At 45.5% G+C, this 25,070-nt stretch overlaps 2 protein-coding genes across 2 annotated transcripts in view; both read right to left on the bottom strand.

Moving 5' to 3' along the window:
• The window catches only part of SYS1 (SYS1 golgi trafficking protein), a 114,872-nt gene that overhangs the window by 20,428 nt on the left and 69,374 nt on the right, over positions 1-25,070 (bottom strand). The gene's annotated exons all lie outside the window — the stretch shown is intronic.
• On the bottom strand, positions 1,734-21,779 carry BLCAP (BLCAP apoptosis inducing factor). The gene is made up of 2 exons (XM_032767387.2): positions 21,676-21,779; positions 1,734-3,547 (listed from the first exon to the last, which is right to left on the bottom strand). The coding sequence occupies exon 2, from the start codon at positions 3,427-3,429 to the stop codon at positions 3,166-3,168; it is 264 nt and encodes an 87-aa protein (XP_032623278.1). The 5' UTR covers positions 3,430-3,547; positions 21,676-21,779; the 3' UTR covers positions 1,734-3,165.

Here is a 25,070-nt window from a genome sequence, read left to right as displayed (position 1 = left end):
CAGCTTAGCTTCATGCATGTGAAATTATTACTATAAAGATGTCAGACTGGTGGTTCCAAGAACTGCAGTCCTCTGGTAACAGGACAGGTGCAGATGAGCAATTTTGCAAAATCCTTCTTGGTGCTTTGCAGCTACTTTGATTTTCCTAAAGGGTGATCCCTTCCAGCTGAAGCAAAAGTATGTCAGTCTCCCTGTCCCATCTGATGCTGAAACTGCTGCCAACAACAAATGTGAAGGATGTGTGATATGGACACCTTTCTTGTGGAACCTAGGTAAGAACCAACAGCTCATGTGGCACAGCTCACAGAACTTCTCTTGACTCATAAGTCTACTGGCCTGAATTGAAACAAACACAGTTGAGAGCATCTGTTATTCTACCTCATCCCAAGTCATTATGACTTCTGTCTCAAAGTCCATTACTCTCTGCTGTTTGACCAGCTTTAAGATCTCCCTTCCACGCTTGTGGACTCTTAAGTAGTTGGAAGACAACTCTCCTTACTCAGACAGGCACTCACCTCTGCAGTGTTCTCACTCTTGCCCAATTTATTTAAAAAAAAGTCAAAAGCAAGTATAATTTCTATGGACTCTTTAAACTGATGAAAAAAGGGTCTCAGTGCTTTGCAAGTAATTAATTTCAGAATTTCTGAGGCCAGGTCTCTTTCACTCATGTCATCCCCTTTACATTTTTGCACTGAAGACAGACTGAAGCTTTGAAATGTCAGTTTCATTTCAGCTTTTGCTATGGGCTTGTCTACACTACCGCTTAAGTAGATGTAACTTACCTGGCTCTGGGTTTAAAAAAGCCACCCTTCCCCCCGGATGCCATGTTACATAGTGCGGTGGAGACACCGCTTTAAGTCTATGTCAGCAGGAGAGCATCATAGCTATGTTGTCCTACCAACATAGCCTTCGCCTCTCATTCAGGTGGAGTAATTATGTCAAGGAAAGAGCATGTCTTCACCAGATGCGCTGCAGCTGCACCGATGTAGTGCCATAGTAGAGACTAGCCTGACTCCAGACCTGTATAACTCAAAGCCCCACACTGTACCATTGGACAAGCCTGGTGATGGAAATGGATCATATTTTAAAGGGATAGAGCCAACACGCTCACTCACCACACTTTTGACCACTCTTGCTGGAAGCTGTTGCCTCCACAGTGATGGACTGACCTTGAGTCTACACCTGCAAAATTGGCATTTATCAATTCACACCAGCACAGCTCCAGTGGTGGTAACAGCTATGGAAGCCATGATGCAGGAAGTACTCAGGCGGGGTTTCAGGCATTGCCTCTACTTGTCATCAAACCCTTCAAGTGAAGGCACCAGAGCCCTCTCTTCACTTCCACCAGTGATGCTGCATGTCAGCAATTTCAGGTCTCACTTTTGCTAGTGTGCCCATATCCTGAGTATTAGATTTCAAGCTCTAAGGGCAGGTCAAAGCAAACACACACACAGTTCAGGGCTGCAAGTTGGATGAGGTCCCAAAGCCACATGTAAGGCAGTTTAAACCTTACAACCTGAATCAACATTAAATAATCAGTGGAAAGCATCAGTATTCGGGGAGCTGTGTGCTACAGGACAAACATTGGTGTAGACTCCTGAACCACTTTTTTGGAGGTTTTGCTGCAGCTTGTTCTGGGAACAGAATGTGGAGCAGGGCAGAAAAGGTCAGAATTACTCATCCAAATGCCTTAGTCAAGGGGTAGTGAATGCATCACAACTGGCACAAGTCCATAGACCAAAGTTTATAAAGCTTTATTGAACATTGTGAACAGCTGTGCAGTGAACAAATAATACAATGCTCTGGAAGTTTCACAGCTGGTTTTAGTTTTAACCTCCCTTGAGAGAGCAGCAACCATCTATGCTGCTCTCCAGTAGAAGCTTGTGTGGAGACAAATGGATGGCAGACAGGAACATAACCTTGAAAGTTTATAGACCCAGTGTATTTCAAGAACTGGTTAAGTTTCTCACAAGCAAACATTTGCCACAGCAAGGAACACCATTCCCTCTGGGAGCTGCTACTATGCACTGGAAAAGATGAGCAGGAAAGAAAGCTGTACAGCAAGTGCCACTAGGGAAATCTTCCTTGGCTCCCCAAAACCAGCCTGCCAGGAGAGAATAGAGATCCCAGTACTGCTCACTAGCCATTTATTGCTCCCTCCCTCCATTGCACATTACCAGCAGCTGGTTTGCTTGGGACAAAAGAAAAAGCACAGATAGTCCCGGCCTGCAAACACTGTCAGTTAAATAGATACAACCATTTGCTATTTTGAACCACCCTACATCATGCTTACTAAAAACTTTGAATCCTCCCTCCCTGCTCTCACCTCTTCATTCCAGCTAGGAATGTTTACAGTTTTCAACTAACAGTGAAATTAAAAACAACCCCAAACACCACAGCAGAGCATGCTTTGTATCCAAAGAATCAAGACCTCTGTCAACTGGAAATCCAGCAGAGAGGGAGGCAGGCTTCGATGCCAGTGAGAAGCGCTTCAAAGGCAGCATCATGACAACTCAAAGTTTTTTCAGTTATGATTTGGGAGAAAGCAAGTAGTTCAGAAAGCACTTGGGCAGCGCACACTTTTCAATTTGGCATGATGAGCAAGAGATGACGACTCAGCACTCTCTGGCTCCAGCAGCTTTCAGCTGAGTGTATCTGTTAACTGTTGCAAATCCCCTTGAACAGCAGTGCAATGAAGACTAGCTCCCTCGAAAACAGCAACATGGAGAATCTTCCAACTGCTTCAGCAAAATTGGCGGGCCCAAGGCTCCCACAGAGACAGCTGTGGCCTCATACAGACAACTGAGAGACAAACACAGATGACCAGCAGGCAACAGCTGGACATGTCCTTCTTCCACCACTTCTCAGAGGGAAGGGCCCGTGTCCATTCCCAGAAATAAGGGAAGGGAAAACATATAACTCTTCTGCTTCTAAAAGCAGGTAGCAGTGCCAGAATTCACACAGTAAACAACTGACATCAAATTTCATAGGCAAAGTGGGAGGGCTGATCAGGAATTTGCTGCTGTAGTCCACACACATTATAGATAACAGGCTGCTTGTACTTCAGTCACATGCCTAAAAAGCCCTCTCTCCCTCCGCCCCCAACCTCACCCAACCCTCCCTCTTTAAAGCAAACCCAGAGCTGTCAGCAAGCTGGAGGTACTTTTAGGTACCGACTATGCTAGGATCATGAGCAGACTCAGGTAGCTGGGAGCCACTGCAGTGATACAAGAAGCAGTTCCCCCAGCAGCTGTAGCAGATAAGGAACAAGGCTGCCAGGAAGACCAAGGCACAGATTGTGCATGGCTTCCGCTCCAGGAGGAAACTCAGCAGATAGAAGCCCATGAACATTGAGTGACTGAACCACAAAGCTGGGTTGAGAGGTTTAGGAATGAGGAGGACAGGCAATAACCACTGAAGGCAGTACATAGTGACTGGCAGGCAGGGACCCAGGGTCAGCAGCAATTAGAAGCACTCCTAGAGCTTTTTCCTGCAGCTTCTCAGGTGAGCAGGATTCCCAACACTGTTCTGTAACGTGAAGCTAAAGCTTTAAAAGAAAAAGAAAAACAGTCAGGATCAGGGTAATGTGCTAGAGAGGCTAACACCAATTCTCCTTATACACCAAGTCACTTATTTGTTCCCAATTTACTGTACACTAACAATCATGGCATTGTTTTAACATGGTTTAGTATTAGGAGTTCCTCACACTGAGATCTGAGGCTGTACTATAGCCTCCCGGGGAAATGGTGAAAATACCACCAACTAGTACATAACACTAGATAAAACATTAAAAAATGTACAATGGGGAGCAAGCCTGCATTGACAAGGAGATGGATTTGGTCTAACTTCCTGGTCAATGCTTCTCTTTCCCAAAGGCCAGCTGTTATCTGGGTCATTGGCTCAAATTCTAACAAAGTAGTAAAAAACCCAGTCCCTTCGCACAGTATAGGAGGCTAGAGGGAAAGCAAAGGATTCCATGGGGAAAGACTAGAGTGGCTGGTTTTCCGACTAGTGTGCATGCTCAGCTCAAACTGTGCAAAGAGATTTGGAAGGTGGTGTCAGTAAGTGCACTTTACAAAGATCACCACAGAGTGGTTGCGTGGGAAGAAATGGAAGACAAGGAACAGAACCTAATTTTGCTTCCAAAGGGAAAAATCACATCTGTTTAATAGGCACAGCTGGAAAAGTGGTTCACCATAAGGCTGACAGCATGTGAGAGGGACTGTGATGATTGATGAGATCTTCACATATGAACGGAGGATGGGATCGTGGGAATCTCTCCTTTGCCAGGTTGCTTCGTGCTTTCCTGCCTGCACCTAAAGTGGGAGAATTTTACTGAGTCTGCTCTGCGGAATGAAAGGTTATCATTCCTTTCCTCAGCAGCTGCAAACCCAGAGTCAATTTCACACAGATGCAGGTACTGCAAAGAAAGCCCTTGGGGAGGAGGTACAAAGCAACAGTGAAACTCAGTTTCCCTCAGCAACTTCTTAAGATCTTAGAAGAGGGAAAGCTGGGATGGAGGTCAGGGAAAGCTGGGGTGAAGGTCAGGGAAAGATGCCTTTATGGCATTTAGACACATTGCTGAAAAACTCAGATCTTGAGCCCATCCATTTACCATCTCCTCTCCACGCACATGGGCCCATTAAAAAGTCCCCTAGCCCCAAACATAGTATGCATCTTCTAATGCAGCATTCTGACAGCAGAGATCCCAGTCATGCAATATGAAATTCAAGCCATGTGTAGCTAAACTCTGAGCGATGACACCATGCACACTACACTACAATGAGAAAGACTCTCTGCCTGAAGGATTTACAATTTAAGCCAGACAGACACATTCATATCACACAAAATACACTGATGGATCAGATATAGGACAATCTCAAAATGACAGTGTTTATACATAAACATGGGATTTCCTTCCTTGGATTATCATAATAAAACCATGTGAAAGCAGCATGTTTTGAGAAGGCATCTGAATGGAGAGGGTGGCCAACCAGAATACTAAGTTGCACTGCTCCCTTTAACAGATCTGCAGCAGCCACAGGGAGCAATCTAAGCAGCTCAAGCTAGAATACTTAGCTGCAGATAGCATATGTCATCCGAGGATCTCGAAGTACTTTAGAAAGGAGGACATATTTTCAATTTACAGATGAGGAAATGGATTGAGAGAGGATTTTGACACTTACCCAAGATCACACAGCAAGTCAATGGTAGGATTAGGGTACTAGACCTGGTTCTGACTCCTTGTCAGTACGTTGCTGAAACAATACATACAAAAATGTGGTGGTGGTGATGGTAAAGGGAAAAACGAAGGCACAGGCAGCAGCTCTCTCAACAAGGGCTAATGAGAACAGTTTACATTTATACAGCACCTTTCATCCCACAGTGCATCATAACTACATTTATACAGCTCAGCTGAAGGGGATGGCAGGCAGCCAAGGCACAAAAGGGCAAGGGAAACAAACATGTGCCCAAGGACAACAGGGCAAGCCCCTCCTCTTAGAAAAGTGCCAGGGGTCCTAGTGACCATGAAGAGCAAACACATTCTTGGTTTATAACGGCTTGTCCTAAAGATCCTTCTTCCTTCAGACACTAAGCTGCATGGTTCTCTTTGTGTCAGAGAGCAGAAGGGCTGAGCCAAGCCAAGCAGGAATAGAAACTGTAGTTGCAGAAGGGCTAGTGGGACAAAGAAGCTGAGAAGATAACACCACATTCCCTAAAACTAGAAGAGAAGGATGGGATTTCCTGGCGAGGGGAGTGGGGATGAGGAGGGAAGAAGGGGCTGCATGAAAAAGCCAAAACACAGCCACAAAGAAAATGGATTCCTGTCAAAAGAGAATGAAGTCATAGCAAAGATTAAGAAGTTCCCAGGCATGTTTGAGTACCTGCTCCTCCAGCAAGAGCTGGGAACACATTCCGGCCTCATATGCAACATTCTCCCCATGTCACCAGCGAGACGGTGTATTTTAATAGTGATGAAAGAGGAGGCAGCCCAGCATCTCCATCCCGGCAGACAGTACATCACTAGCATTTTGGAGTATTTCTGGAGAAAGCATGGGGTGTTGGTCCTGGGAGCGTGTGGTGGAGAGGAGAGAAAGTACCATCCAGCAGAGAGTGCGGAGGTGGGGGTTATTTTATCAGTAAAACTAATGAGCTTATTTTCAGGCCTCACAATTACTAAGTTATTTGTTTTACATGTCAGTATATATAGTGGTCAGCCAAGAAACAGGAATCGGACTCCCAAGTTTTTATTCCTGCTTCAGTCTGTGTGTCCATGGGCCATAGTTAGTTAATAAGATAATACTTCCCTATATCACAGAGGTGCAGAAGGGCTATTAACCTTTGTAAAGCATATTGAGATCCTCAGATGAACATCATTACAGAAGCTAAGTATTAGTTAGTTCCTCCCCAGGGTCCACTCCCACAGAAGTGAGCTAGCAGCACATCTCTCATGGGAGTTGAGCAACTAAGTCACTGCTCTTCTCTCTACTCAGACACTCACTTTTCCTTCCTATCTATTCAAACACATGGTATGACAGCAGGCAGTAAAACAATTGTGACAAGTCAGTGCTCTGCAGCTCTCCTTGAATCCTTCTAAACTGCTCCATATCATATGCACAACATGAATTTTATTGTTACTTATATAGCAACTTTTGTCCCCTGCTCCCCATAAAGCACTTTACAAGCTTAACCAATATATAAAGCAGAGGTGGGCAACATATGGCACGTGTGCCAAAGGTGGCGTGCGAGCTGATTTTCAGTGGCACTCACACTGCTCAGGTCCAGGGGGCTCTGCATTTTAATTTAATTTTAAATGAAGCTTCTTAAACATTTTAAAAATCTTATTTACTTTACATACAATAGTTTAGTTATATATTATAAACTTATAGAAAGAGACCTTCTAAAAATGTTAAAATGTATTACTGGCATGCGAAACCTTAAATTAGAGTGAATAAATGAAGACTCGGCACAGCACTTCTGAAAGGTTGCTGACCCCTGACAAAAAGTATACACAAAAATCACTATTTCCACCAATGGACTGCAGTGTACTGAATCACATGGTACAGCCGTTGGGCCCTTTAAGGATCAGCTGTTAACAGTAACAAGGACTCTTTCCCACCCTTTTTTCCCCCACCCACCCAAATCCAACAAGGCTATGAGTATGTCCCATGGAGACTCCAGTCATCTTAGCCACATCACCTTTCTTTTACTAAATGGTGAAATATTTATTTTGTTTGTGGTCTTTGACACACAATTTCTTAGATAAGTTATAAGAGTACTTTTAAAGTATCCACTTCTGCCTAGACTCCTGAGCAATAGTCTGAGGCAGGGACACAGCAAGCACACCAAATCCCCACCTGATTTTCTCTTTTTCCTCAAGGAAACAACAAGTTATCTGGTCTAGTAGATTACCAGGTACTGACAGCAAGTTAGTAAATGCGATACAGCAGCATTTCATGGTCTGGGCTTCCCAGTCTCACAATGGCATTCTGCTTCTTCCAGACCTACTGATCTCATTCACCTCTGACTCATCTTTCATTGATTCCTTGGCTAAGATGTGCACTGTCATCTTTACAGATTGCAGTCCTTTACTCACTCTCATCTGGTTTGTCAGCCACACTTGTTAGTCATTCCAGGAACAGTGACTCCTCTGAATCCATCATAGCTGTTAGCACCACTAACTTAGACCCCTGAGTCAGAGAGCGTACAAAAAAACTAACTGACATTCTCACTGCACTCAGTAATTCACTGTTCCTTTCTATGATCTCCAGGCAGCGCATCGGAGTCTCCTACTCTAGAGTTCCTGCAATACCCTCAGGGTCTGAGCCACCCACTACATCAGAGCTAAGCAAATACAAATGGTTTTCCACAGACAGTGGCTCATACTCATTACTGAATCCATGCCAATCATGCTCACATCCTTTCCACTTGCTCCCATGAACAACATTTAAGCACCAAGAGGATAATAGGGTTATGGGAACAGCCAGCACGGATTTATTAAGAACAAATTATCCCCAAATTAATCTATTTGCCTTCTTTGATAAGGTTACTGGCCTGGTGGATTGGGAGAAGTAGTAGATGTGATATATCTTGATTTTTATAAGGGGTTTGACAGTCATACATGACAGTCTCATAAGCAAACAGGGGAAATGTGGTCTAGATGAAATAACTATAAGGTGGATCACAACTAGCTGAAAAACCATACTCAAAGCGTACTTATCAATTGTTCTCTGTCAAATTTGGAAGATGTATCTAGTGGGGACCCATGGGGTATGTCCCAGGTCCAGTGTCACTCAGTCCTTTCATTAATGACATGGATGATTGAGTGGAGAGTACACTTATCAAATTTGCAGATGACACCAGGTGGGAGGAGTTCCAAGCATTTTGCAGAATGACCTTTACAAATTGGAGAATTGGTCTGAAATCAACAAGATTAAATTCAATAATAACAAGTGCACAGTCCTACACTTAGGAAGAAAAAACATCAAATGCACAACTACAAAATGGGAACAAGAGGCTAAATGTACGGCTGAAAAGGATCTGGGGGTTATAGTAGATCACAAACTGAATATGAATGGGATGCAGCTGAGAAAAAAGCTAATATTCTGGGGTTCACTAACAGGAGTGTTGTGTGGAAAACACAGGAGGTAATTGTTTCTCTCTTCTCAGCACTGGTGAGGCCTCAGCTGAGTTGTGTGTCCAATTATGGGCACCACACTTTAGGAAGGACAAATTGGGTGAGTCCAGAGGAGAGCAACAAAAATGATGAAAGATCCAGAAAACCTGACCTATAAGGAAACGTTTAAAAAACTGAGCATGTTTAGTCTTGAGAAAAGAAAGCTGAGAGAGCACCTGATAACCTTCAGATACATTAAGGGTTGTTATAACCTTCAGATACATTAAGGGTTGTTATAAAAGGATAGTGATCAACTGTTCTCCATATCCACAGGAGATAGGACAAGTAGTAATGGGCTTAATTCACAACAAACAAGATTAAGGCCTTATCATAAGCATCTTTCCCAAATCTGGACCTTAGCGTCCAGAAATCTGGGTGCCTGCATGAACCCCTCTAAGCTTAATTACCAGCTCAGATTTGATCTCGCTGCCACCATCCAAAAATTCCAGGGTTTTGGCTCCCTCTGGTCTCCCCAAAACCTTCCCTGGAGAGACCCCAAGACTCAGAGACTCTGAAGTCTTCACAAAAGGGAAATAACCCACTCCTTCCCCTCTCTCTCCCACCCAGACTTTCCTCTCTGGCAACCTGAGAGTACTGATGCAATCTCTTTACATCACAATACCAAGAAGCATGTCTCCTCTATTCCACAAAGAGACAAACCCCAAATATAAGGAAACAGAAATGATTCTCTCTCTTCCCCCTCCCACCAATTCCCGTGTGCTGCAGAGCTTACCCTCCGTAGATCAACACAAGAGAATTCCCCTCCCCTCGTTCCTTAGCCTACCCAGAGAGAAAAACTCAAACAAGTCTTAAAAAGAAAGCTTTATATAAAAAAAAAAGAAAGAAAAAGACATCAAAATATTCTCTGTATCAAGATGACATAATACGGATCAATTGCTTAAAGAAAAATGAATAACAACCTTATTCAAAAGAGATACAATTTAAACATTCCAGCAAACTCCACACATGTAAATAAAAACAAAACAAAACAATAAAAAGCTATTGTTTTGCTACCTTTGTACTCACAACTTTGAAACCAAGGTAGAAGCTTGAAATAGAAAGAAGCCCCTCATAGCCGAGAGACAGACAAAGACTTAGACCCCCAAAAATTCCCTCCCTGACTTTGAAAAACTCGGTTTCCTGATGGTCCTCTGGTCAGGTGTTTGGTTCTCTTTGTTAACCCTTTACAGGTGAAAGAAACATTAACCCTTAGCTATTTATTTATGACAGGCCTGGTCTACACTACAAAGTTGGGTCAACATAAGCCACCTTGCATCAACCTAGCTGTGCATGTGTTTACACTTAAAATCTGTCTCCTACTGATGTAAGTGTCTTGTTATAGCTACATAGTATCACCAACTCCCTAAGGGGCACTGAGCCAAGGTCAGTCTACTGAGGTCCACTCAGTGCAAGAACAGACACTGTTTTACTGATATGGACTCTAACAGTCCTTCAGCAGCTGTCTCACAAATGACTGACACTGACTGCTCTGGTCACAACTGTGAACTCCACTGCCCGCAAGACACGGAGACCAGAAGGCCACCCTTCCCCTTTAAAGTCCTGCAAATTTTGAAAGAGCCTTTTCTTGATTGTTCCAGTTGGCGAGCACACCTAGCAGCTCTCCATTGTTGCATAAAACTCCACAGCTGACCAGGCTGGCTACATGCTCCAGGTGCACTCCTGCTTGAAGTAGACAGCAGATATTGGATCTCCTGGGCTTGTAGGGAGAAGCAGCTTTGCAAGCACAGCTACAGACCAACTGTAGAAACTTGGACATCTACGTGCAGAGTGCTCAGGGGATGCAGGAGAAGGAGTACAACAGGGACCAGCAGCAGTGCTACGTGAAAGGGAAGGAACTACATCGGGCATATCAGAAGGCTAGTGAGGCCAACAATCAATCTGGTGCTGAGCCGCAGATCTGCCATTTTTACAAAGAGCTACAAGCCATATTTGGCAGAATCCCACCATCGCCCTGCACACCACCATGGATACTTCCAGGGAGCCCAAACCACGAGGCCCTGGTGTGAGCAGCAAGGACGATGAGGGACATGCAACATGGGGATCCTGCTATGCCACAAGACAGGATCTGTTTAAGACTCCACCACACTCCACTCAGTCCAGAATGGGCAAGCCTGATGCAGGGGAAGGAACCTCCTATGAGTGTGTAAATTACAGTGGTGGCACCCCAAATTTAACAGGACACAGCTACTGACACTTCATTAATTTACTCGTACTAGAAGAGGTAGTGGTAAAATGAAGAGGTAGCACGGTTATCTGTTTTTCATTCCCCTGTAAAGTTAGGTAAGGGTAGGGGGGGCTATGCGGAGCACTTTGTTTATGTACAGAAATGTCCCTTGAATCCTCCTGAGAAATCTCAATGAAACTTCCATGGAGGTACCGTGCAATCCTCTCCCAATCATTTCTAGGATGGCAGCCTTATTTCTTCCTCTATTGTAGGACACTTCTCCCATACTAGTCAGTGCTAACTTCAGCAGGCACCAATGCAGCACACAACCTAGCAGCATACAGGCCTGGGCAGCTTTGGAATACCACCAGCAGCTGTTCTTTCTGTGCCTTTGTTACCTTCAGGAGTGAGATATCAGCTAAAATCATCACTGCCTGTGGAATATGGTGCTAGTATTCAGTACCAATACCCTATACTCATAGTTTCATACAACCAAGCATTTGCCTTCTCATTTTCCTCATCCCTGGAGGGCCATACTCACCATGTCTGGTCCTGAGAGCAGTGGCTTGCCCAAGCACTCTATAGCAGAAGTGTCAATATATCTATCTTGTTTAAAACTTTGTGGGAACAAGGAAAGAGAGTTCTGAATCTTAACTTTCACTTTCCATTGCAACTATACTCTGTGTGTTTTAGCTGCAGCTGCTGCCATTGCAGCCTTGAGGGGTTCCCCCTATATACCCACTGAACACCTAAGCCAGCTATGGAGGAAAAAGAAGACATGTTCGGTGAGATTCTCCAAGCCAGTGCTGCATCACACCATGAGCAGAGAGCCTGGAAGGTGAACACTGCTGATAGCCCAGAGGAGGAAAGAGTGGACAAGAGAAAGGCCCAGGGGTCCCAGCAGGAAAAGGAGAGGGAGATGCACTAGGACATAACGGGGCTTCACTGACAGCAAACAGATGCTGCAGACTCTTGTGAACCTACAGGTTCAACAATCCTGGACTCCCCCCCTACCCTTTGCAGAGGATGGAGAACTTCATTACAGAGTGTGCGCACACCCACACAAACCCCCTACATACCATGTTTTTTCAGATGCCACATCCCTTAACCTAACACTCTACCCAGGTGACATTAAAGGACAACCACAGCTTCACAAACACTGATCTGTGAATGCCACAGTTGCTGTACCTGGATGTAAAATGGACATGAATGTTCTTCCCCTTGTTAATAAATTAATGGAACAAAACGGTATTTGATTTTAAATTGCACAGACTTTTCTTTGTACTGGGTCTATTACTGAATAAAATTCTTGGAATTATTGGAAAATAATTGATCTTTATTAGTTCACAAACATATGCTGCAGAGTGCCAAGCAGTTCTGAAATCACCTACTTGTTACTGTATAGTGTAATAACTCTCAGGATCAGTGGCAAACAGTATAATATCAAATATACAACAAGCACTGCAAAATTCATAGGAGCACTGACAGTGGTATCGTCATAGATGTACACCAAGCATCACACAAATCTTAACAGACCCCAAAACAGCAGGGACAGGTAGAGCACAGTACACCACAATACATTATTGTGGGTTGCTGTTTAAAAGCTCTTTCAAAGCCTCCGTCAGCTGTATCTGGCTGCTCAAACACTGCAGACAGCTACTCCACCTCTACCCTTTGCCCCAGCCGCAACTTTTCCCCCTTTGCTTCCCACATTATCCAGCACACTAGGCCGCTATAACTAGGCCCTACCAAATTCACAGTACATTTTGGTTAATTTCATAGTCATAGGATTTTAAAAAAACACATACATTTCATGACTTCAGCTATTTAAATCTGAAATTTCAAGGTGTTGTAATTGTAGGGGTCCTGACCCAAAAAGGAGTTGCAGACCCCCCTAAAATAACCTTGTGACCCTTCCCGCAACTCTCTTTTGGGTCAGAACTCCCAATTTGAAAAATGCTGGTCTCTCCCATGAAATCTGTGTAGTATAGGGTAAAAGCACATATACTACCCAGATTTCACAGAAGACTAGATTTCACGATCTGTGACACATTCTTCACAGCCGTGAATTTGGTAGGGTCCTACCTATAACCACTGGGATATTTTTCTCACTGAAATCCAATCTTGAGGGTAAAACCAACATCCCTTCAGTCTTTAATGTCTTTAATGAAGTAAACACTAAGGGGAAATGTGTGATCATGGGAGACTTCAACTTCCCAGATATAGACGGAGGACAAGTGTTTGCAAGAATAATAGGGGTCAGATTTTTTTGGATGTGATAGCGGATGGATTTCTTCACCAAGTAGTTGAAGTACCGACAAGAGGGGATGCCATTTTAGATTTGGTTTTGGTGAGCAGTGAGGACCTCTCATAGAAGAAATGGTGGGAGGGGACAACCTTGGTTCGAGGGATCATGAGCTGATCATTCAAACTAGATGGAAGGATAAACAAACGTAGATCTGGGATTAGGGTTGGACTTCTCAGGCTAATTTTAAGAGTTGAAGGAATTAGTCAGGGAAGTGCATTGGACGGAGAACTTGTGGATTAATGCAGAGGAGCCTGGAATTACTTTAAGTCGAAGCTGCAGAAACTGTCGGAAGCCTGCATCCCAAGAAAGGGGAAAAAAAACCATGGGAGAGAGTTAGGCCAAGCTCGGGATGAGCAAGCATCTCGAGAGGGGATTAGGAAAAGCAGAAAGCTTACAGGGAGTGGAAGAAAGGCGGGATTAGCAAGGAAGCTACCTAGTGAGGTCAACATGTAGGGATAAGTGCAGGAAGGCTAAAAGCCACATAGAATGGACCTTGCAAAGGGAATTAAACCAATAGTAAAAGATTCTACAGCCACATAAATAAGCAGAAAAGAAAGAAAGAAGAGTGGGGCGCTATACACTGAGGATGGAATGAGGTAAGGATAACCCTAGGCATGCCAGTATCTCTAAATAAGTACTTTGCCTCAGTCTTAAAGTAAGCTAGTGAGGGAAGTTTAGGGAGATGGAGGGATGATAACGGGAATGAGGATATGGAGGTGGATAGTACGCATCTGAGGTAGAGGCCAAACTTGAACGCTTACTGGGACAAAATCGGAGAGGCCTGGACAATCTCCATCCAAGGATATTAAAGGAACTGGTGCCTGAAATTGCGAGCCCGTTAGCGCAGAATTTTAATCAATCGGTAAACTCAGGGGTTGTACCGTACGACGGAGAATGCTAACGTAGTTCCTATTTTTAGAAAGGGAAAAAAAAGTGATCCGGTGTAACTATAGGCCTGTTGCTGACGTCTGTAGTATGTAAGGTCTTGGAAAACTTTTAAAGGAGAAAGTAGTTAAGGACATTGAGGTCAATGGTAATGGGACGATTGCAACATGGTATTACTAAAGTAGATCATGCCAAACCAACCTGATCTCCTTCTTTGGAGAGGTGACAGATTACTTAGACAAGGAAATGCAGTAGATCTAATTTACCCGATTTCAGTAAGGCATTGACACGGTTCCGCATGGGGAACTGTAGTTAAATTGGAAAGATGGGGATGAATGAAGGTGTAAGGTGGCATAAGGAACTGGTGTAAAGGGGAGACTCCAGCGGGTCATACTGAAGGGTGAACTGTCAAGCTGGAAGGAGGTTACTAGTGGATATCGCTCAGGATCGGTTTTGGGACCAATCTTATTTAACCTTTTTATTACTGACTTGGCACAAAGAGCAGGGAATGTGCTAATAAAGTTTGCGGATGACACAAAGCTGGGGGGTATTGCTAACACAGAGAAGGACTGGATACTATACAGGAAGATCTGGACCACCTTGTAAACTGGAGTAATAGTAATAGGATGAAATATAATAGTGAAAAGTGCAAGGTCATGCACTTTAGGGATTAATAATAAGAATTTTAGATATACATTGGGGACGCATCAGTTGGAAGCAACAGAGGAGGAGAAGGACCTTGGGTATTGGTTGATAGCAGGATGTCTATGAGCCGCCAATGCGATATGGCCGTTAAAAAAGCAAATGCGGTTTTAGGTGCATCAGGCGAGGTATTTCCAGCAAGGATAAGGAGGTGTTAGTACCGTTATATAAGGCGCTGGTGAGACCCACCTGGAATATTGTGTGCAGTTCTGGTCTCCCATGTTTAAGAAGGATGAATTCAAACTGGAACAGGTTCAGAGACGGGCTACTAGGATGATCCGAGGAATGGAAAACCTGCCTTATGAAAGGAGACTCAAAGAGCTTGGCTTGTTTAGCCTGGCCAAAAGAAGGCTCCGGGGGATATGCTTGCTCTATATAAATATATCAGGGGGATTAATGTTAGGGAGGGAGAGGAATTATTTAAGCTTAGTACTAATGTAGGCACAAGGACAAATGGTACAAACTGGATATTAGGAAGTTTAGACTTGAAATTAGATGAAGGTTTCTAACCATTAGGGAGTGAAGTTCTGGAACAGCCTTCCAAGGGAAGTAGTGGGGGCAAAAGACTTATCTGGCTTTAAGACTAAGCTTGATAAGTTATATGGAGGGATGATATGATGGGATAGTTTAATTTGGGCAACTGATCTTGGATTATCAGCAGATAAGTCTGCTCAATGGTCTGTGAGGGATGTTGGATGGGATGGGATCTGAGTTACTGCAGAGAATTCTTTCCTGGGTGCTGGCTGGTGAGTCTTGCCCACATGCTCAGGGTTTAGCTGATCGCCATATTTGGGGTCGGGAAGGAATTTTCCTCCAGGGCGGATTGGCAGGGGCCCTGGAGGTTTTTCGCCTTCCTCTGCAGCGTGGGCATGGGTCACTTGCTGGTGGATTCTCTGCAGCTTGAGGTTTCAAACCACAATTTTGAGGACTTCAATAACTCAGTCATGGGTTAGGGGTTGTTATAAAAGTGGATGGGTAGGGTTCTGTGGCCTGCTTTGTGCAGGAGGTCAGACTAGATGATCATGTTGGTCCCTTCTGACCTATGAGTCTATGAGTCTATCAAAGCACATTCAACTGTCAATCTGCACCTGCTGAGGCAGTAGTTAAATCTTTCCTTGATGCTGTCAAGGTGGCTGGTGTGTGGCTTCATGAGCCAGGGGAACAAGAGGTAGGCTGAGTCCACTAGGATCACTATTGGCATTTCATCATCGCCTATAGTAATCTGCCAGTTGGGAAAGAAAGTTCTTCCTTGAAGCTTTCTGAACAGTCCTGTGTTCTTAAAGATGTGAATGTCATGCACCTTCCCTGACCAGCCACCACTGATGTCTATGAAGCGTCCCTTGTGATCCACCAATGCTTGCATAACCATAGGAAGGGAGCACTATTATGCACTCTGTGGAAAAGTGGTCTGGTGCCAAAATAGGGACGTGTGTGCAGTGTATCACTGCAATGCTGCAAATCCATCCAATGAGTTCTGCACATTGCCAAGAGTCACAGTCCTGATTAATGGCCCTGAACATCTGCAGGACAATGGCCCCCATAGTGGATTTTCCAACTCCAAAATGATTTCTTATTGATCGGTAGTAATCTGGTGGTGCAGGTTTCCACAATGCGATCGGCACTTGCTTCTTCTCCGTCAGTGCGGCTCTCACTTCAGTGTCCTATGCTGGAGAGCTGGGGCGAGCGTGGCATACAGATCCAGGAATGTGGCCTTGCACATCCGAAAGTTCTGCAACCACTGCTCCTCTCCCCACACCTGCATTACAATGCGATTCCATCAGTCAGTGCTTGTTTCTCAGATCCAGAAGTATCACTCCACCATCTTCAGCTGCTCTGTAAATGGCAGCAACAACTCTGAATTGGTTCTTGCTATATCCCATAGCAGCCTATCCTCCAAGAAACTGTCATGTTCCCCACTCATTTGATTATTCTTACAGCTCTGCAAATACCAGAGGATCACATGTCCTGTGCTTGCAACACTTATGACAGTGCAGAGTTGTGCACGCTCCGTGCTTCTGTCAGAGATGGCGGACGGTGAGGAGGGCTGCGCACATGATACAAACACCTATCAGGGTTGGTCTAGGTTTAGTTGGTTCTGCCACAAAGCAGGAAGATGCACTTGACTTCTTGAGGTGCCTTCCAACTCTACGTTTCTATGATTCAGTTATTGAAACCACCAAGGTCTAACTTAACAGGAACAATTTTAAGATTCACATGCATAAGTACATGCACAGTCAGGGAACAAAAACAACATTATGAATTATTTAACCAGTCACAAGTAACCAGCACTACCCTAATTTTAAGTATTTGCAATGAAGTATTCAAAAAGCTGCTAGAATAAATACATCTGAGGAGCTTGTGATCTGTTCCTGGATAGTTTACAAGGCGAAAAGGCTTAATTCATCATAACTTTAGTTGTAAGGTATTCATTAAGCTATAGTCCCTATAGCTTAGTCCATGGATACCCATTTTATATCCCCTCTCTTCTGCAGAGAGAGCGTACCACTCCCAATTACCTTAGGGCTCTACTTACCCCTAACTAGTGAAAGTCAGCTCTGATTATCCCCACTAAACACCCAGAGAAGTGCTCAGTGGTAATCTTATTCAGCTCTCCTTAGGGTTGCTGTTAAGCAGGTGTTGGTCCAGAGGGAAGGCAAAACTTAGGTGATTTATGAATCGTTCCATCCCAGCATGCTAGTCAAGCTGCTACCCAGTTTGGCAGCTAAAAGGCTTTACAGCAAGAGCTTACTCACGTACCACCAAGAAGATGGTCAACTATTCAGCTTTTCAGAAACACAAACGTCTCCCTGGAATTTAGAGTCACCAGGTATCTAGAGCAAATTCTGTCAGTGTCTACACTACAGCCTTATTCCGGCTGATGGAAGTGCCCTAAAGAACAGGAGTATTTGTGGCACCTTAAAGACTAACAAATTTATTTGAGCATAAGCTTTTGTGTGCTACAGCCCACTTCATCAGATGCATGGAATGGAATGTATAGTAAGAAGATATATATACATACAGAGAACATGAAAAGGTGGAAGTTGCTATACTAACTCTTAAGAGGCTAATTAATTAAGATGAGCTATTATCAGCAGGAGAAAAAAAAACTTTGTTCGTCTCTAAAGTGCCACAAGTACTCCTGTTCTTTTTGCAGATACAGACTAACACCGCTGCTGCTCTGAAACCATTCCGACAGTTGACAAGAAGGTGTGAGGATACTTAACGTGGGGAAATAGATTCATTTTGTGTAATGACCCAGCCACTCACTGTTTCTAATCAAGCCCAAGTTAATGGTATCTAGTTTGCAAATTAATTCTAGTTCAGCAGTTTCTTGTTGGAGTCTGTTTTTTAAGCTTTTTTGTTGCAAAATTGCCACCTTTAAGTCTGTTACTGAGTGACCAGAGAGGCTGAAGTGTTCTCCTATTGGTTTTTGAATGTTATGATTCCTGATGTCAGATGTGTCCATTTTTTTTTTTCCGTAGAGACTGTCCAGTCTGGCCAATGTTCATGGCAGAGGGGCATTGCTGGCACATGATGGCATATATCACATTGGTAGTCACTTGCATGCTGGGACAGCTGCCCATAACGCACTGCTCCCAATGCCGCTGCAAGTGCTGCAAATGTGGCCACGCCAGTGCACAAACAGCTGTCAGTGTGGACAAATCGCAGCGCTTTCCCTACTGTGCTCTCTGAAGGCAGGTTTAACTCACAGCACTCTACATCTGCAAGTGTGGCCATGCCCTAAGATGTCATGGAATAAGAGGGAAGGTTCTTTCCTGGATCACTAGCTGGTTGGAAAAAAGGATAGTACTAAGTTGTCAGTTTTCACAAGTGGAGAAGGGTAAATAGCAGGATCCCCCAAAGATCTGTTCTGGGACCTGCGTTGTTCAACATATTCATAAATAATCTGGAACGGGACAAACAGTGAGGTGGTGATATGTGCAAATGACACAAAAGTCTCAAGACAGTTAAGTCCAAAGCTGACTGCAAAGAGTTACAAAGGGATCTTACAAAACTGGGTGACAAAATGGCAGATGAAATTCAATGTTAATAAATACAAAGAAATGCACATTAGATAAAATAATCCCAACCAGACATAAAAAATAATGGGATCTAAATTAGCTGTTACCACTCAAGAAAGATCTTAGAGTCATCATGCATAGTTCTCTGAAAATGCCCACTCAGTGCACAGTGGCAGTCAAACAAGCTAACAGAATGTTAGGAACAATTAGGAAAGGGATAGATAATAAGACAGAAAATATAATGTCACTATGTAAACTCATGGTATGCCCAATTTTGAATACTGCCTGCAGTTCTAATCATCCCAGTTCAAAAAAGATAAATTAGAAGTGGGAAAGGTGCAGAGAAAAGCAACAAAAATGATCAGGAGTATAAAACAGCTTTTATAAGAGGAGAGATTAAAAAGACGGGGACTATAAATCTTAGAAAAAAGATGGCAGGGGATATGATAGAAGTCTATAAAATCATGAATGGTGTGAAGAAAGTGAATAGGGAAGTATTATTTACCCCTTCATATAACATAAGACCTAGAGATCACCTGACAAAATACATAGGCAGCAGGTTTAAAACAAACACGAAGTACTTTTTCACACAATGTCAACATGTGGAACTCATTGCCATGGGGTGTTGTGAAGCCCAAAAGCATAACTGGGTTCAAAAAGCATTAGAGAAGTTTATGGAGAATAGGTCGATCAATGGCAATTAGCCAAGTTGGCAGGGACACAACCCCATGCTCCAGGGGTCCCTAAACCTCCAAGTGCTAGAAGCTGAGACTGGATGACAAAGGATGGATCACTTGAAATTGCCCTCTTCTGTTCATTCCCTCTGAAGCATCTGACCCTAGCCACCATCAAAATACAGAACACTGGACTAGACGGATCATTGGCCTGACCCAGTATGGCCATTCTTAAGATTGGCAATTCATGCTATCTGCCTGACTCTGAAAGGAGAGAGAGAAGACTGAGATATGTAGAAGAGAATGACAGCAAAGAGCAGCAAATGCATTTTATTTTTTTCATGGTAAATTACAGATAATCATTGCACTACTAAAAAAAAAAAAAAAGTATTTTGAGAGCCACTGAACTACCTTGCAAATAATTAACCCACCATTGATCTTCAGGTGACAATACTATCTCCCTATCATAATCTTAAGAAGAAAGATCAAACCAAAGTAGTCATCAAAACAGCTGCAGTTAATCATTTGTCATATCATCCATCTATATTTGCATCTAAGCAGCAGGATTAACACAACATCCACTAAAGTGAATTATATGCCTGTTACCATTTAAACACATTTTTCTTCACATCTGTTCAGTGCAGAGGGCCATACCAGCACTGCCTTACCACCCTAAACTGCAGCCAACTTACAAGCATGGTCCAGCACCAGCAAAGGAAATGGATGTAATATATAAACAGGAAACAGAGTTAATGCTGATTGTGACTGTCAGATTTAGCCCAGACTAGTTTTTATGAGGAGAGCTGTGCAATTTTTTTTTTTTTAAGTTAAAAATCATAGAAAGCCAAGAACTGAAAGAAGGGAGATCTACAGACACAAGGGACATGAAGGGGCTCAGAAAAGAACTAGATCAGGGGCAGGCAAACTTTTTGGCCTGAGGGCCACATCCTGTTGCCAAAATTGTAGGGAAGGCCAGTTGGGGGAGGCTGTGCCTCCCCAGATAGACAGGCATGGCCCAGCACCCAGCACCCACCCCCTATCTGACTCCCTTGTCCCCTGACAGCCCCCGGATCTCCTGCCACCCCATCCAACCCCCCTCTCCTTCCTGACTGCCTCCACAGGACCCCTGCCCCATCCATTCTCCCTGTCCCCAATTGCCCCCGGAACCCCTGCCTCTGATTGCTCCCCGCACCTCCATGCAACCCCCTCTCTTCTTCATGACTGCCCACCCCGCAGGAACCCCTGCCCCCATTTAACCCGCCTGTTCCCCACCCTCTGACCGCCCCGACCCCTAATCACCACCCCGGACTCCTCTGCCCTCTATCCAGCCCCTTACCGCGCTGCCTTGGAGCATCGGTGGCTGGCAGCGCTACAGTCGCACCACCCAGAACAGCAGGACAGAGAGCCGCGCCGCCCGGCTGCAGCCAGCCACGCCACCGTGCAGCTCCGGGTCAGGCCGCGGCTCTGCAGCTTCGCTGCCCCAGGAACTCGCAGCCCCACCGCCCAGAGCACTGCACCGGCCATTGGGCGAAACGAGGCTGCGGGAAAGGGGTCGGGGGCGAGCCTCCCGGGCCAGGCGCTCATGAGAGGTGGGCCGCAGCTTGTCCACCTCTGAACTAGAGCACAGATGGTCCAAAGGTGGCAAAGTATTTCTATCTAGAGAAACCAGACAAATGGATCAGCAAAGAAATGGCAACAGAGGCCTCACTCTGCACTGACTTGTCTAAGGATAATCTGCCAGGGCACGCTGTCGTGTTCTCCACGCACACCAACCCCTCGCCAAGCTGTGGGCCCCACCTGCGCTTTACATGCTGTTTCTGGGGCAAGCCTCTAACGTGCCCCCCACACTTGGATCTTCGCAGAAAACAGGAACCTGCCCCCACCCCCCGTTAGACACCACGGGAGAGCGCAAGGCCAGGGAGACACCGCCGAGCCCGGGCTCCAGAAGCCACCACAGCCCTCGAGCCAAGGGAGACCCCAGCGCGAGCCACGCTGCCCGTACGGCGGGGCGGGTGACGGGGGCCGCGCCTCGGGACCCCTGCCCGCCGGGCCCGCTGACCCCAAGGCGCTGAGGGAGGCCCGGAGGCCAGGCCAGGCACAGGCTCACCCGGGCGCCCAGCCCAGGCCCCCCCGCAGCCAGGAGCAGGGACCCTGCCGCCGGCGGGCCGCTCTCGCGCTAGGAGAGGCCCCCTGAGGCCCCCGACCTCAGAAGCTTCTGTTACCTGCGCACTCCGCCATGGCGCTCTCCGCTGCCTGGACCGTCCCGCTGTCGCTGCGCTCCCCTGCGCCCGCGCCCGTCACTCCCGCAGGTCCCCAGCTAGCCGCTCTCTGCCTGAGTCGCGTCGGGTCTCCTCTGGGACTGCCCTTCCCACTGCCTGTCTGTATCCCGCACCGTGTCACCCCGGTAGCCCGGCCTCCCGGTAGTTATCGCACTCCCTTACTCCTCCTCAGGGGAAACCTGGCCCCGGGTAGATGGTCTGGGCGTATTTTGATCAGGCACCGCCACAGACAGCCCCGGCTGAGCGCAGCCTGGAGATTCCAGTCTCGTGGATACGCAGCGTGCGGTGGCCGGGGGAGCGCTGCAGAGATCGCTGGAGCTTGCTGCCGGGGGTTGATGGGGAGTTGCAGCAGGCTGGCCTCCTTCAGGGGTGAGGGGAGTGCCGTGGGCATTAAAGAGGCCATGTTTATTGAATGGCTCTCTGTATTACTGCAGCATCACTCTCCTCAAGCGCCATTGTAATGGTGCATTCTTTAAAAAAATTAATAAATACATTTCTCTAGGGATATTAAAGATCCGATTTTGGAAAGCTGGAGGCCACAGGTTGCCCTCATACAAGCACTGCGATGGAGCATGCAATTGGGCGTGCGGTGTTGGTGGCTAATACTGGGTCAGCCCCACTGGATCATCATCCCCTGCCTCCGGGCATCTCCAGGTTTTGGAAAACCTCTTATACACAATCCCTCCCCATCCTCTACCATACACACAATTCATCATACCACTCGTGCAATGCGGTATATACTGAGGAAAAATCCAAAACAGTTTATTGCCAGTAACATGAGCTCCGACTATCATTGCATAGCTTGCATAACAGATATGGAGATAAATTCTCAGTTGATGCAAATTGGCATAACTTAATTGACTTTAATGAAGGCACACCAATTGACACCAGCCAGAGTGTTGCCAATTTCAAATATTCAAAAATCGTGAATCAGGCCCCCCAATTCATTAAACTGACTTAGAAGTCATTATAACTATCTTATACCTTTATCTTCATAGCAGATAAAATGAACACACTAGATCCAAACACCCTTGCACTTCAGTTTTAATGGTTTTGGCCCATCTCCAGAGCTAGGTAGCAACTGGAGCCATGTGGCTGGTTTGTCATCTGTCTCTGGTGGAGAAACATCATATAATGTGGATAGCAGGGAGAGGTAGAGAACACATCGCTAATGTTTCCAAAATTATAGGCTTCCTGTGCCTTTGTACTGTAGTGGACATGTTGTTTGTTCATGTATATCTCATTCTGTGTAGCAGCCTCCATTGTAACATGACTGCAATGTGCCACATGTCTGATCACACTGGGAAAAACCAGTGTTGCCCCTTTTGACCTGAATAACTAGCCAACAACTGGGGGGGTGGGGGGTTGTAGGTTTTTCCAATTAGGAAGAGAAATTGATGACAGTGATCTATTTTCTTTGATGCAGTTTTGTCTATTCACAAAGAATGTACAAAGTCCTGTGTCTCTGAATGCAGAAGGAATCAAATAGAAGGAAACAGCTTCTTTTGTTCACAGCACCCAGGGTACTCTTTTCAGCCTGCATCCCTGACCCAAAAGCCTCTCTTCAGGTTTCTTTCAGGGTCAGCCATTGTGCTTTCAATTGCTCTTTCAGGCTCTCTGCAGCACTGTGTTCCTATCTCCTACATTGCACCTTGTGTCTTCCTTGGCACTTGTGCAAAGCGGGGGCCAAACAGTATTAGATGAGCATGGTAGCACTTTCTGCTATGCACAGGTGTTGCATAACAACAAGGACTTCACAGTGCCCTACCCAGACTCTCTGTCTAGGAAGCTCAGACCTTAAAGTCAGCCCTAATACCACACGGAGTTCCTGTTCGCCTTTGGGCAATCACTTGATCTTCCTGTTCGTCAGTTCTCCATAAATGGTGGTAATAATACTTCCTTTGCCCTACCCTTTTGTGTGTCTCAGATATTTAGAGCGTATGCGCTCTGGGGCAGGGACTATGTGTATGTGCAGTGCCTAGCACATTGGGTCCCGATCTCAGTTGGGGCCTGTAGTGTAATGAAAACTGTTTTACAATTACAGGCTCTCACTTTAAGTTTTAAGGGGTTTTCTGGCCCTGCTTGCAGGCAGGGGGGCTTTGTCGTGAAGTGTGTGATCTGGAGCAAGGTGGGGTGAGTTGTGCCTCTCTGCCTTAGGGAGCAGCCTGTTTTCTCTCTATGTTTTGTTGTTGTGGGGAAGAGTTCTGGAGTCTTAGAAATAAAGTAGTGTTACACTGCAACCTTCCAGAAAGGAGGGGGACATGGGTCCTAACACTTTGTGTGCATGCTGTGAACACAGCAGGGCTGTTAGGAGCTTCTGTATACAAGTCATAATTCTAATGTGATCTGACTGTAGTGCAATTTCCTGATACCAACTCATAACTATGCTGTCTTAGTGACATTGCAAACAAACCTCCATGTTAGAGTGCTGATGTCTCTGTCAGATAACCATGTACTGCTGATGAGGTCAGAGCTGTAGTATAGATAGGGCCCAAGTACCCCGCGTAGGGAGACTCAGGGGTGAAAGGACACAGAGGACTTTGGAGCACGAAGCTCTGTTTCACTGGTAGATTGCCAATGTTCTAATGTGGTTCCCCGCTCCAAACGGAAGCACTGGAGCACATGATCCAGCCTCCCCCGTCAATGTCTGTGCACCTGCTGTTCAGTGTCAGCACAAAGCAAGGATGTCTGTGTTTACGTACCTAAGACCTCTGATAACTACCTGCCGTATGGATTGGCAATGTCAGTTTAATTACAGCTGTGCTACTGTGGTGCCATGCACAATGACATATTCTATTATTGTCTCATATGCAGGTCTCTTATCCCAATAGGAGCCATGCTGTTGTCAGCGCTCACATCACAGGCCCCACCATGAATCCTCCTTAGCTCTGTTGGTGGAACTAATGGCAAAGTAGGTAGTACTCTGCTAGTTCTGTGCAAGGCTGGGGAACTCCACAAACCTGAACTGGCTCCATCACTCCCAGCACTGGCTGCCGGAAATGAGACAGTCAGGAGAAACGTGTGTTTGAAACAGTGCTGAAAAAAGGTAGGGATCAAGAATCCTCATGGCCCCCTACAGACTATTTGTGCCCACCCACAACCTAGGCTATGGGGCATGCTCACCAGCCCCCTGATGCTCATGTAAGCCAGAGCCTATAACACACACTCACTAATGGGTTACAAACAATACCCTAAACTTGTGCCATGGCTCTGCTTCTATGTTGCAAAGCAGCGTGTCAGATAGTGAATGTGTGTGTTCATCTGTAACATCTGCCCACCTGTGCTTGCATGGATGATACATAGGTGAGTGGGTGTGAAACCCCTGCCCTCTACCAGCT

The sequence above is a fragment of the Chelonoidis abingdonii genome, chromosome 14 (genome assembly GCF_003597395.2).
Source record: "Chelonoidis abingdonii isolate Lonesome George chromosome 14, CheloAbing_2.0, whole genome shotgun sequence".
Taxonomy (NCBI): Eukaryota; Metazoa; Chordata; order Testudines; family Testudinidae; genus Chelonoidis; species Chelonoidis abingdonii.
The sequence above is the reverse complement of the archived record's forward strand: the minus strand, read 5'-3'. Positions and strand labels throughout refer to the sequence as shown.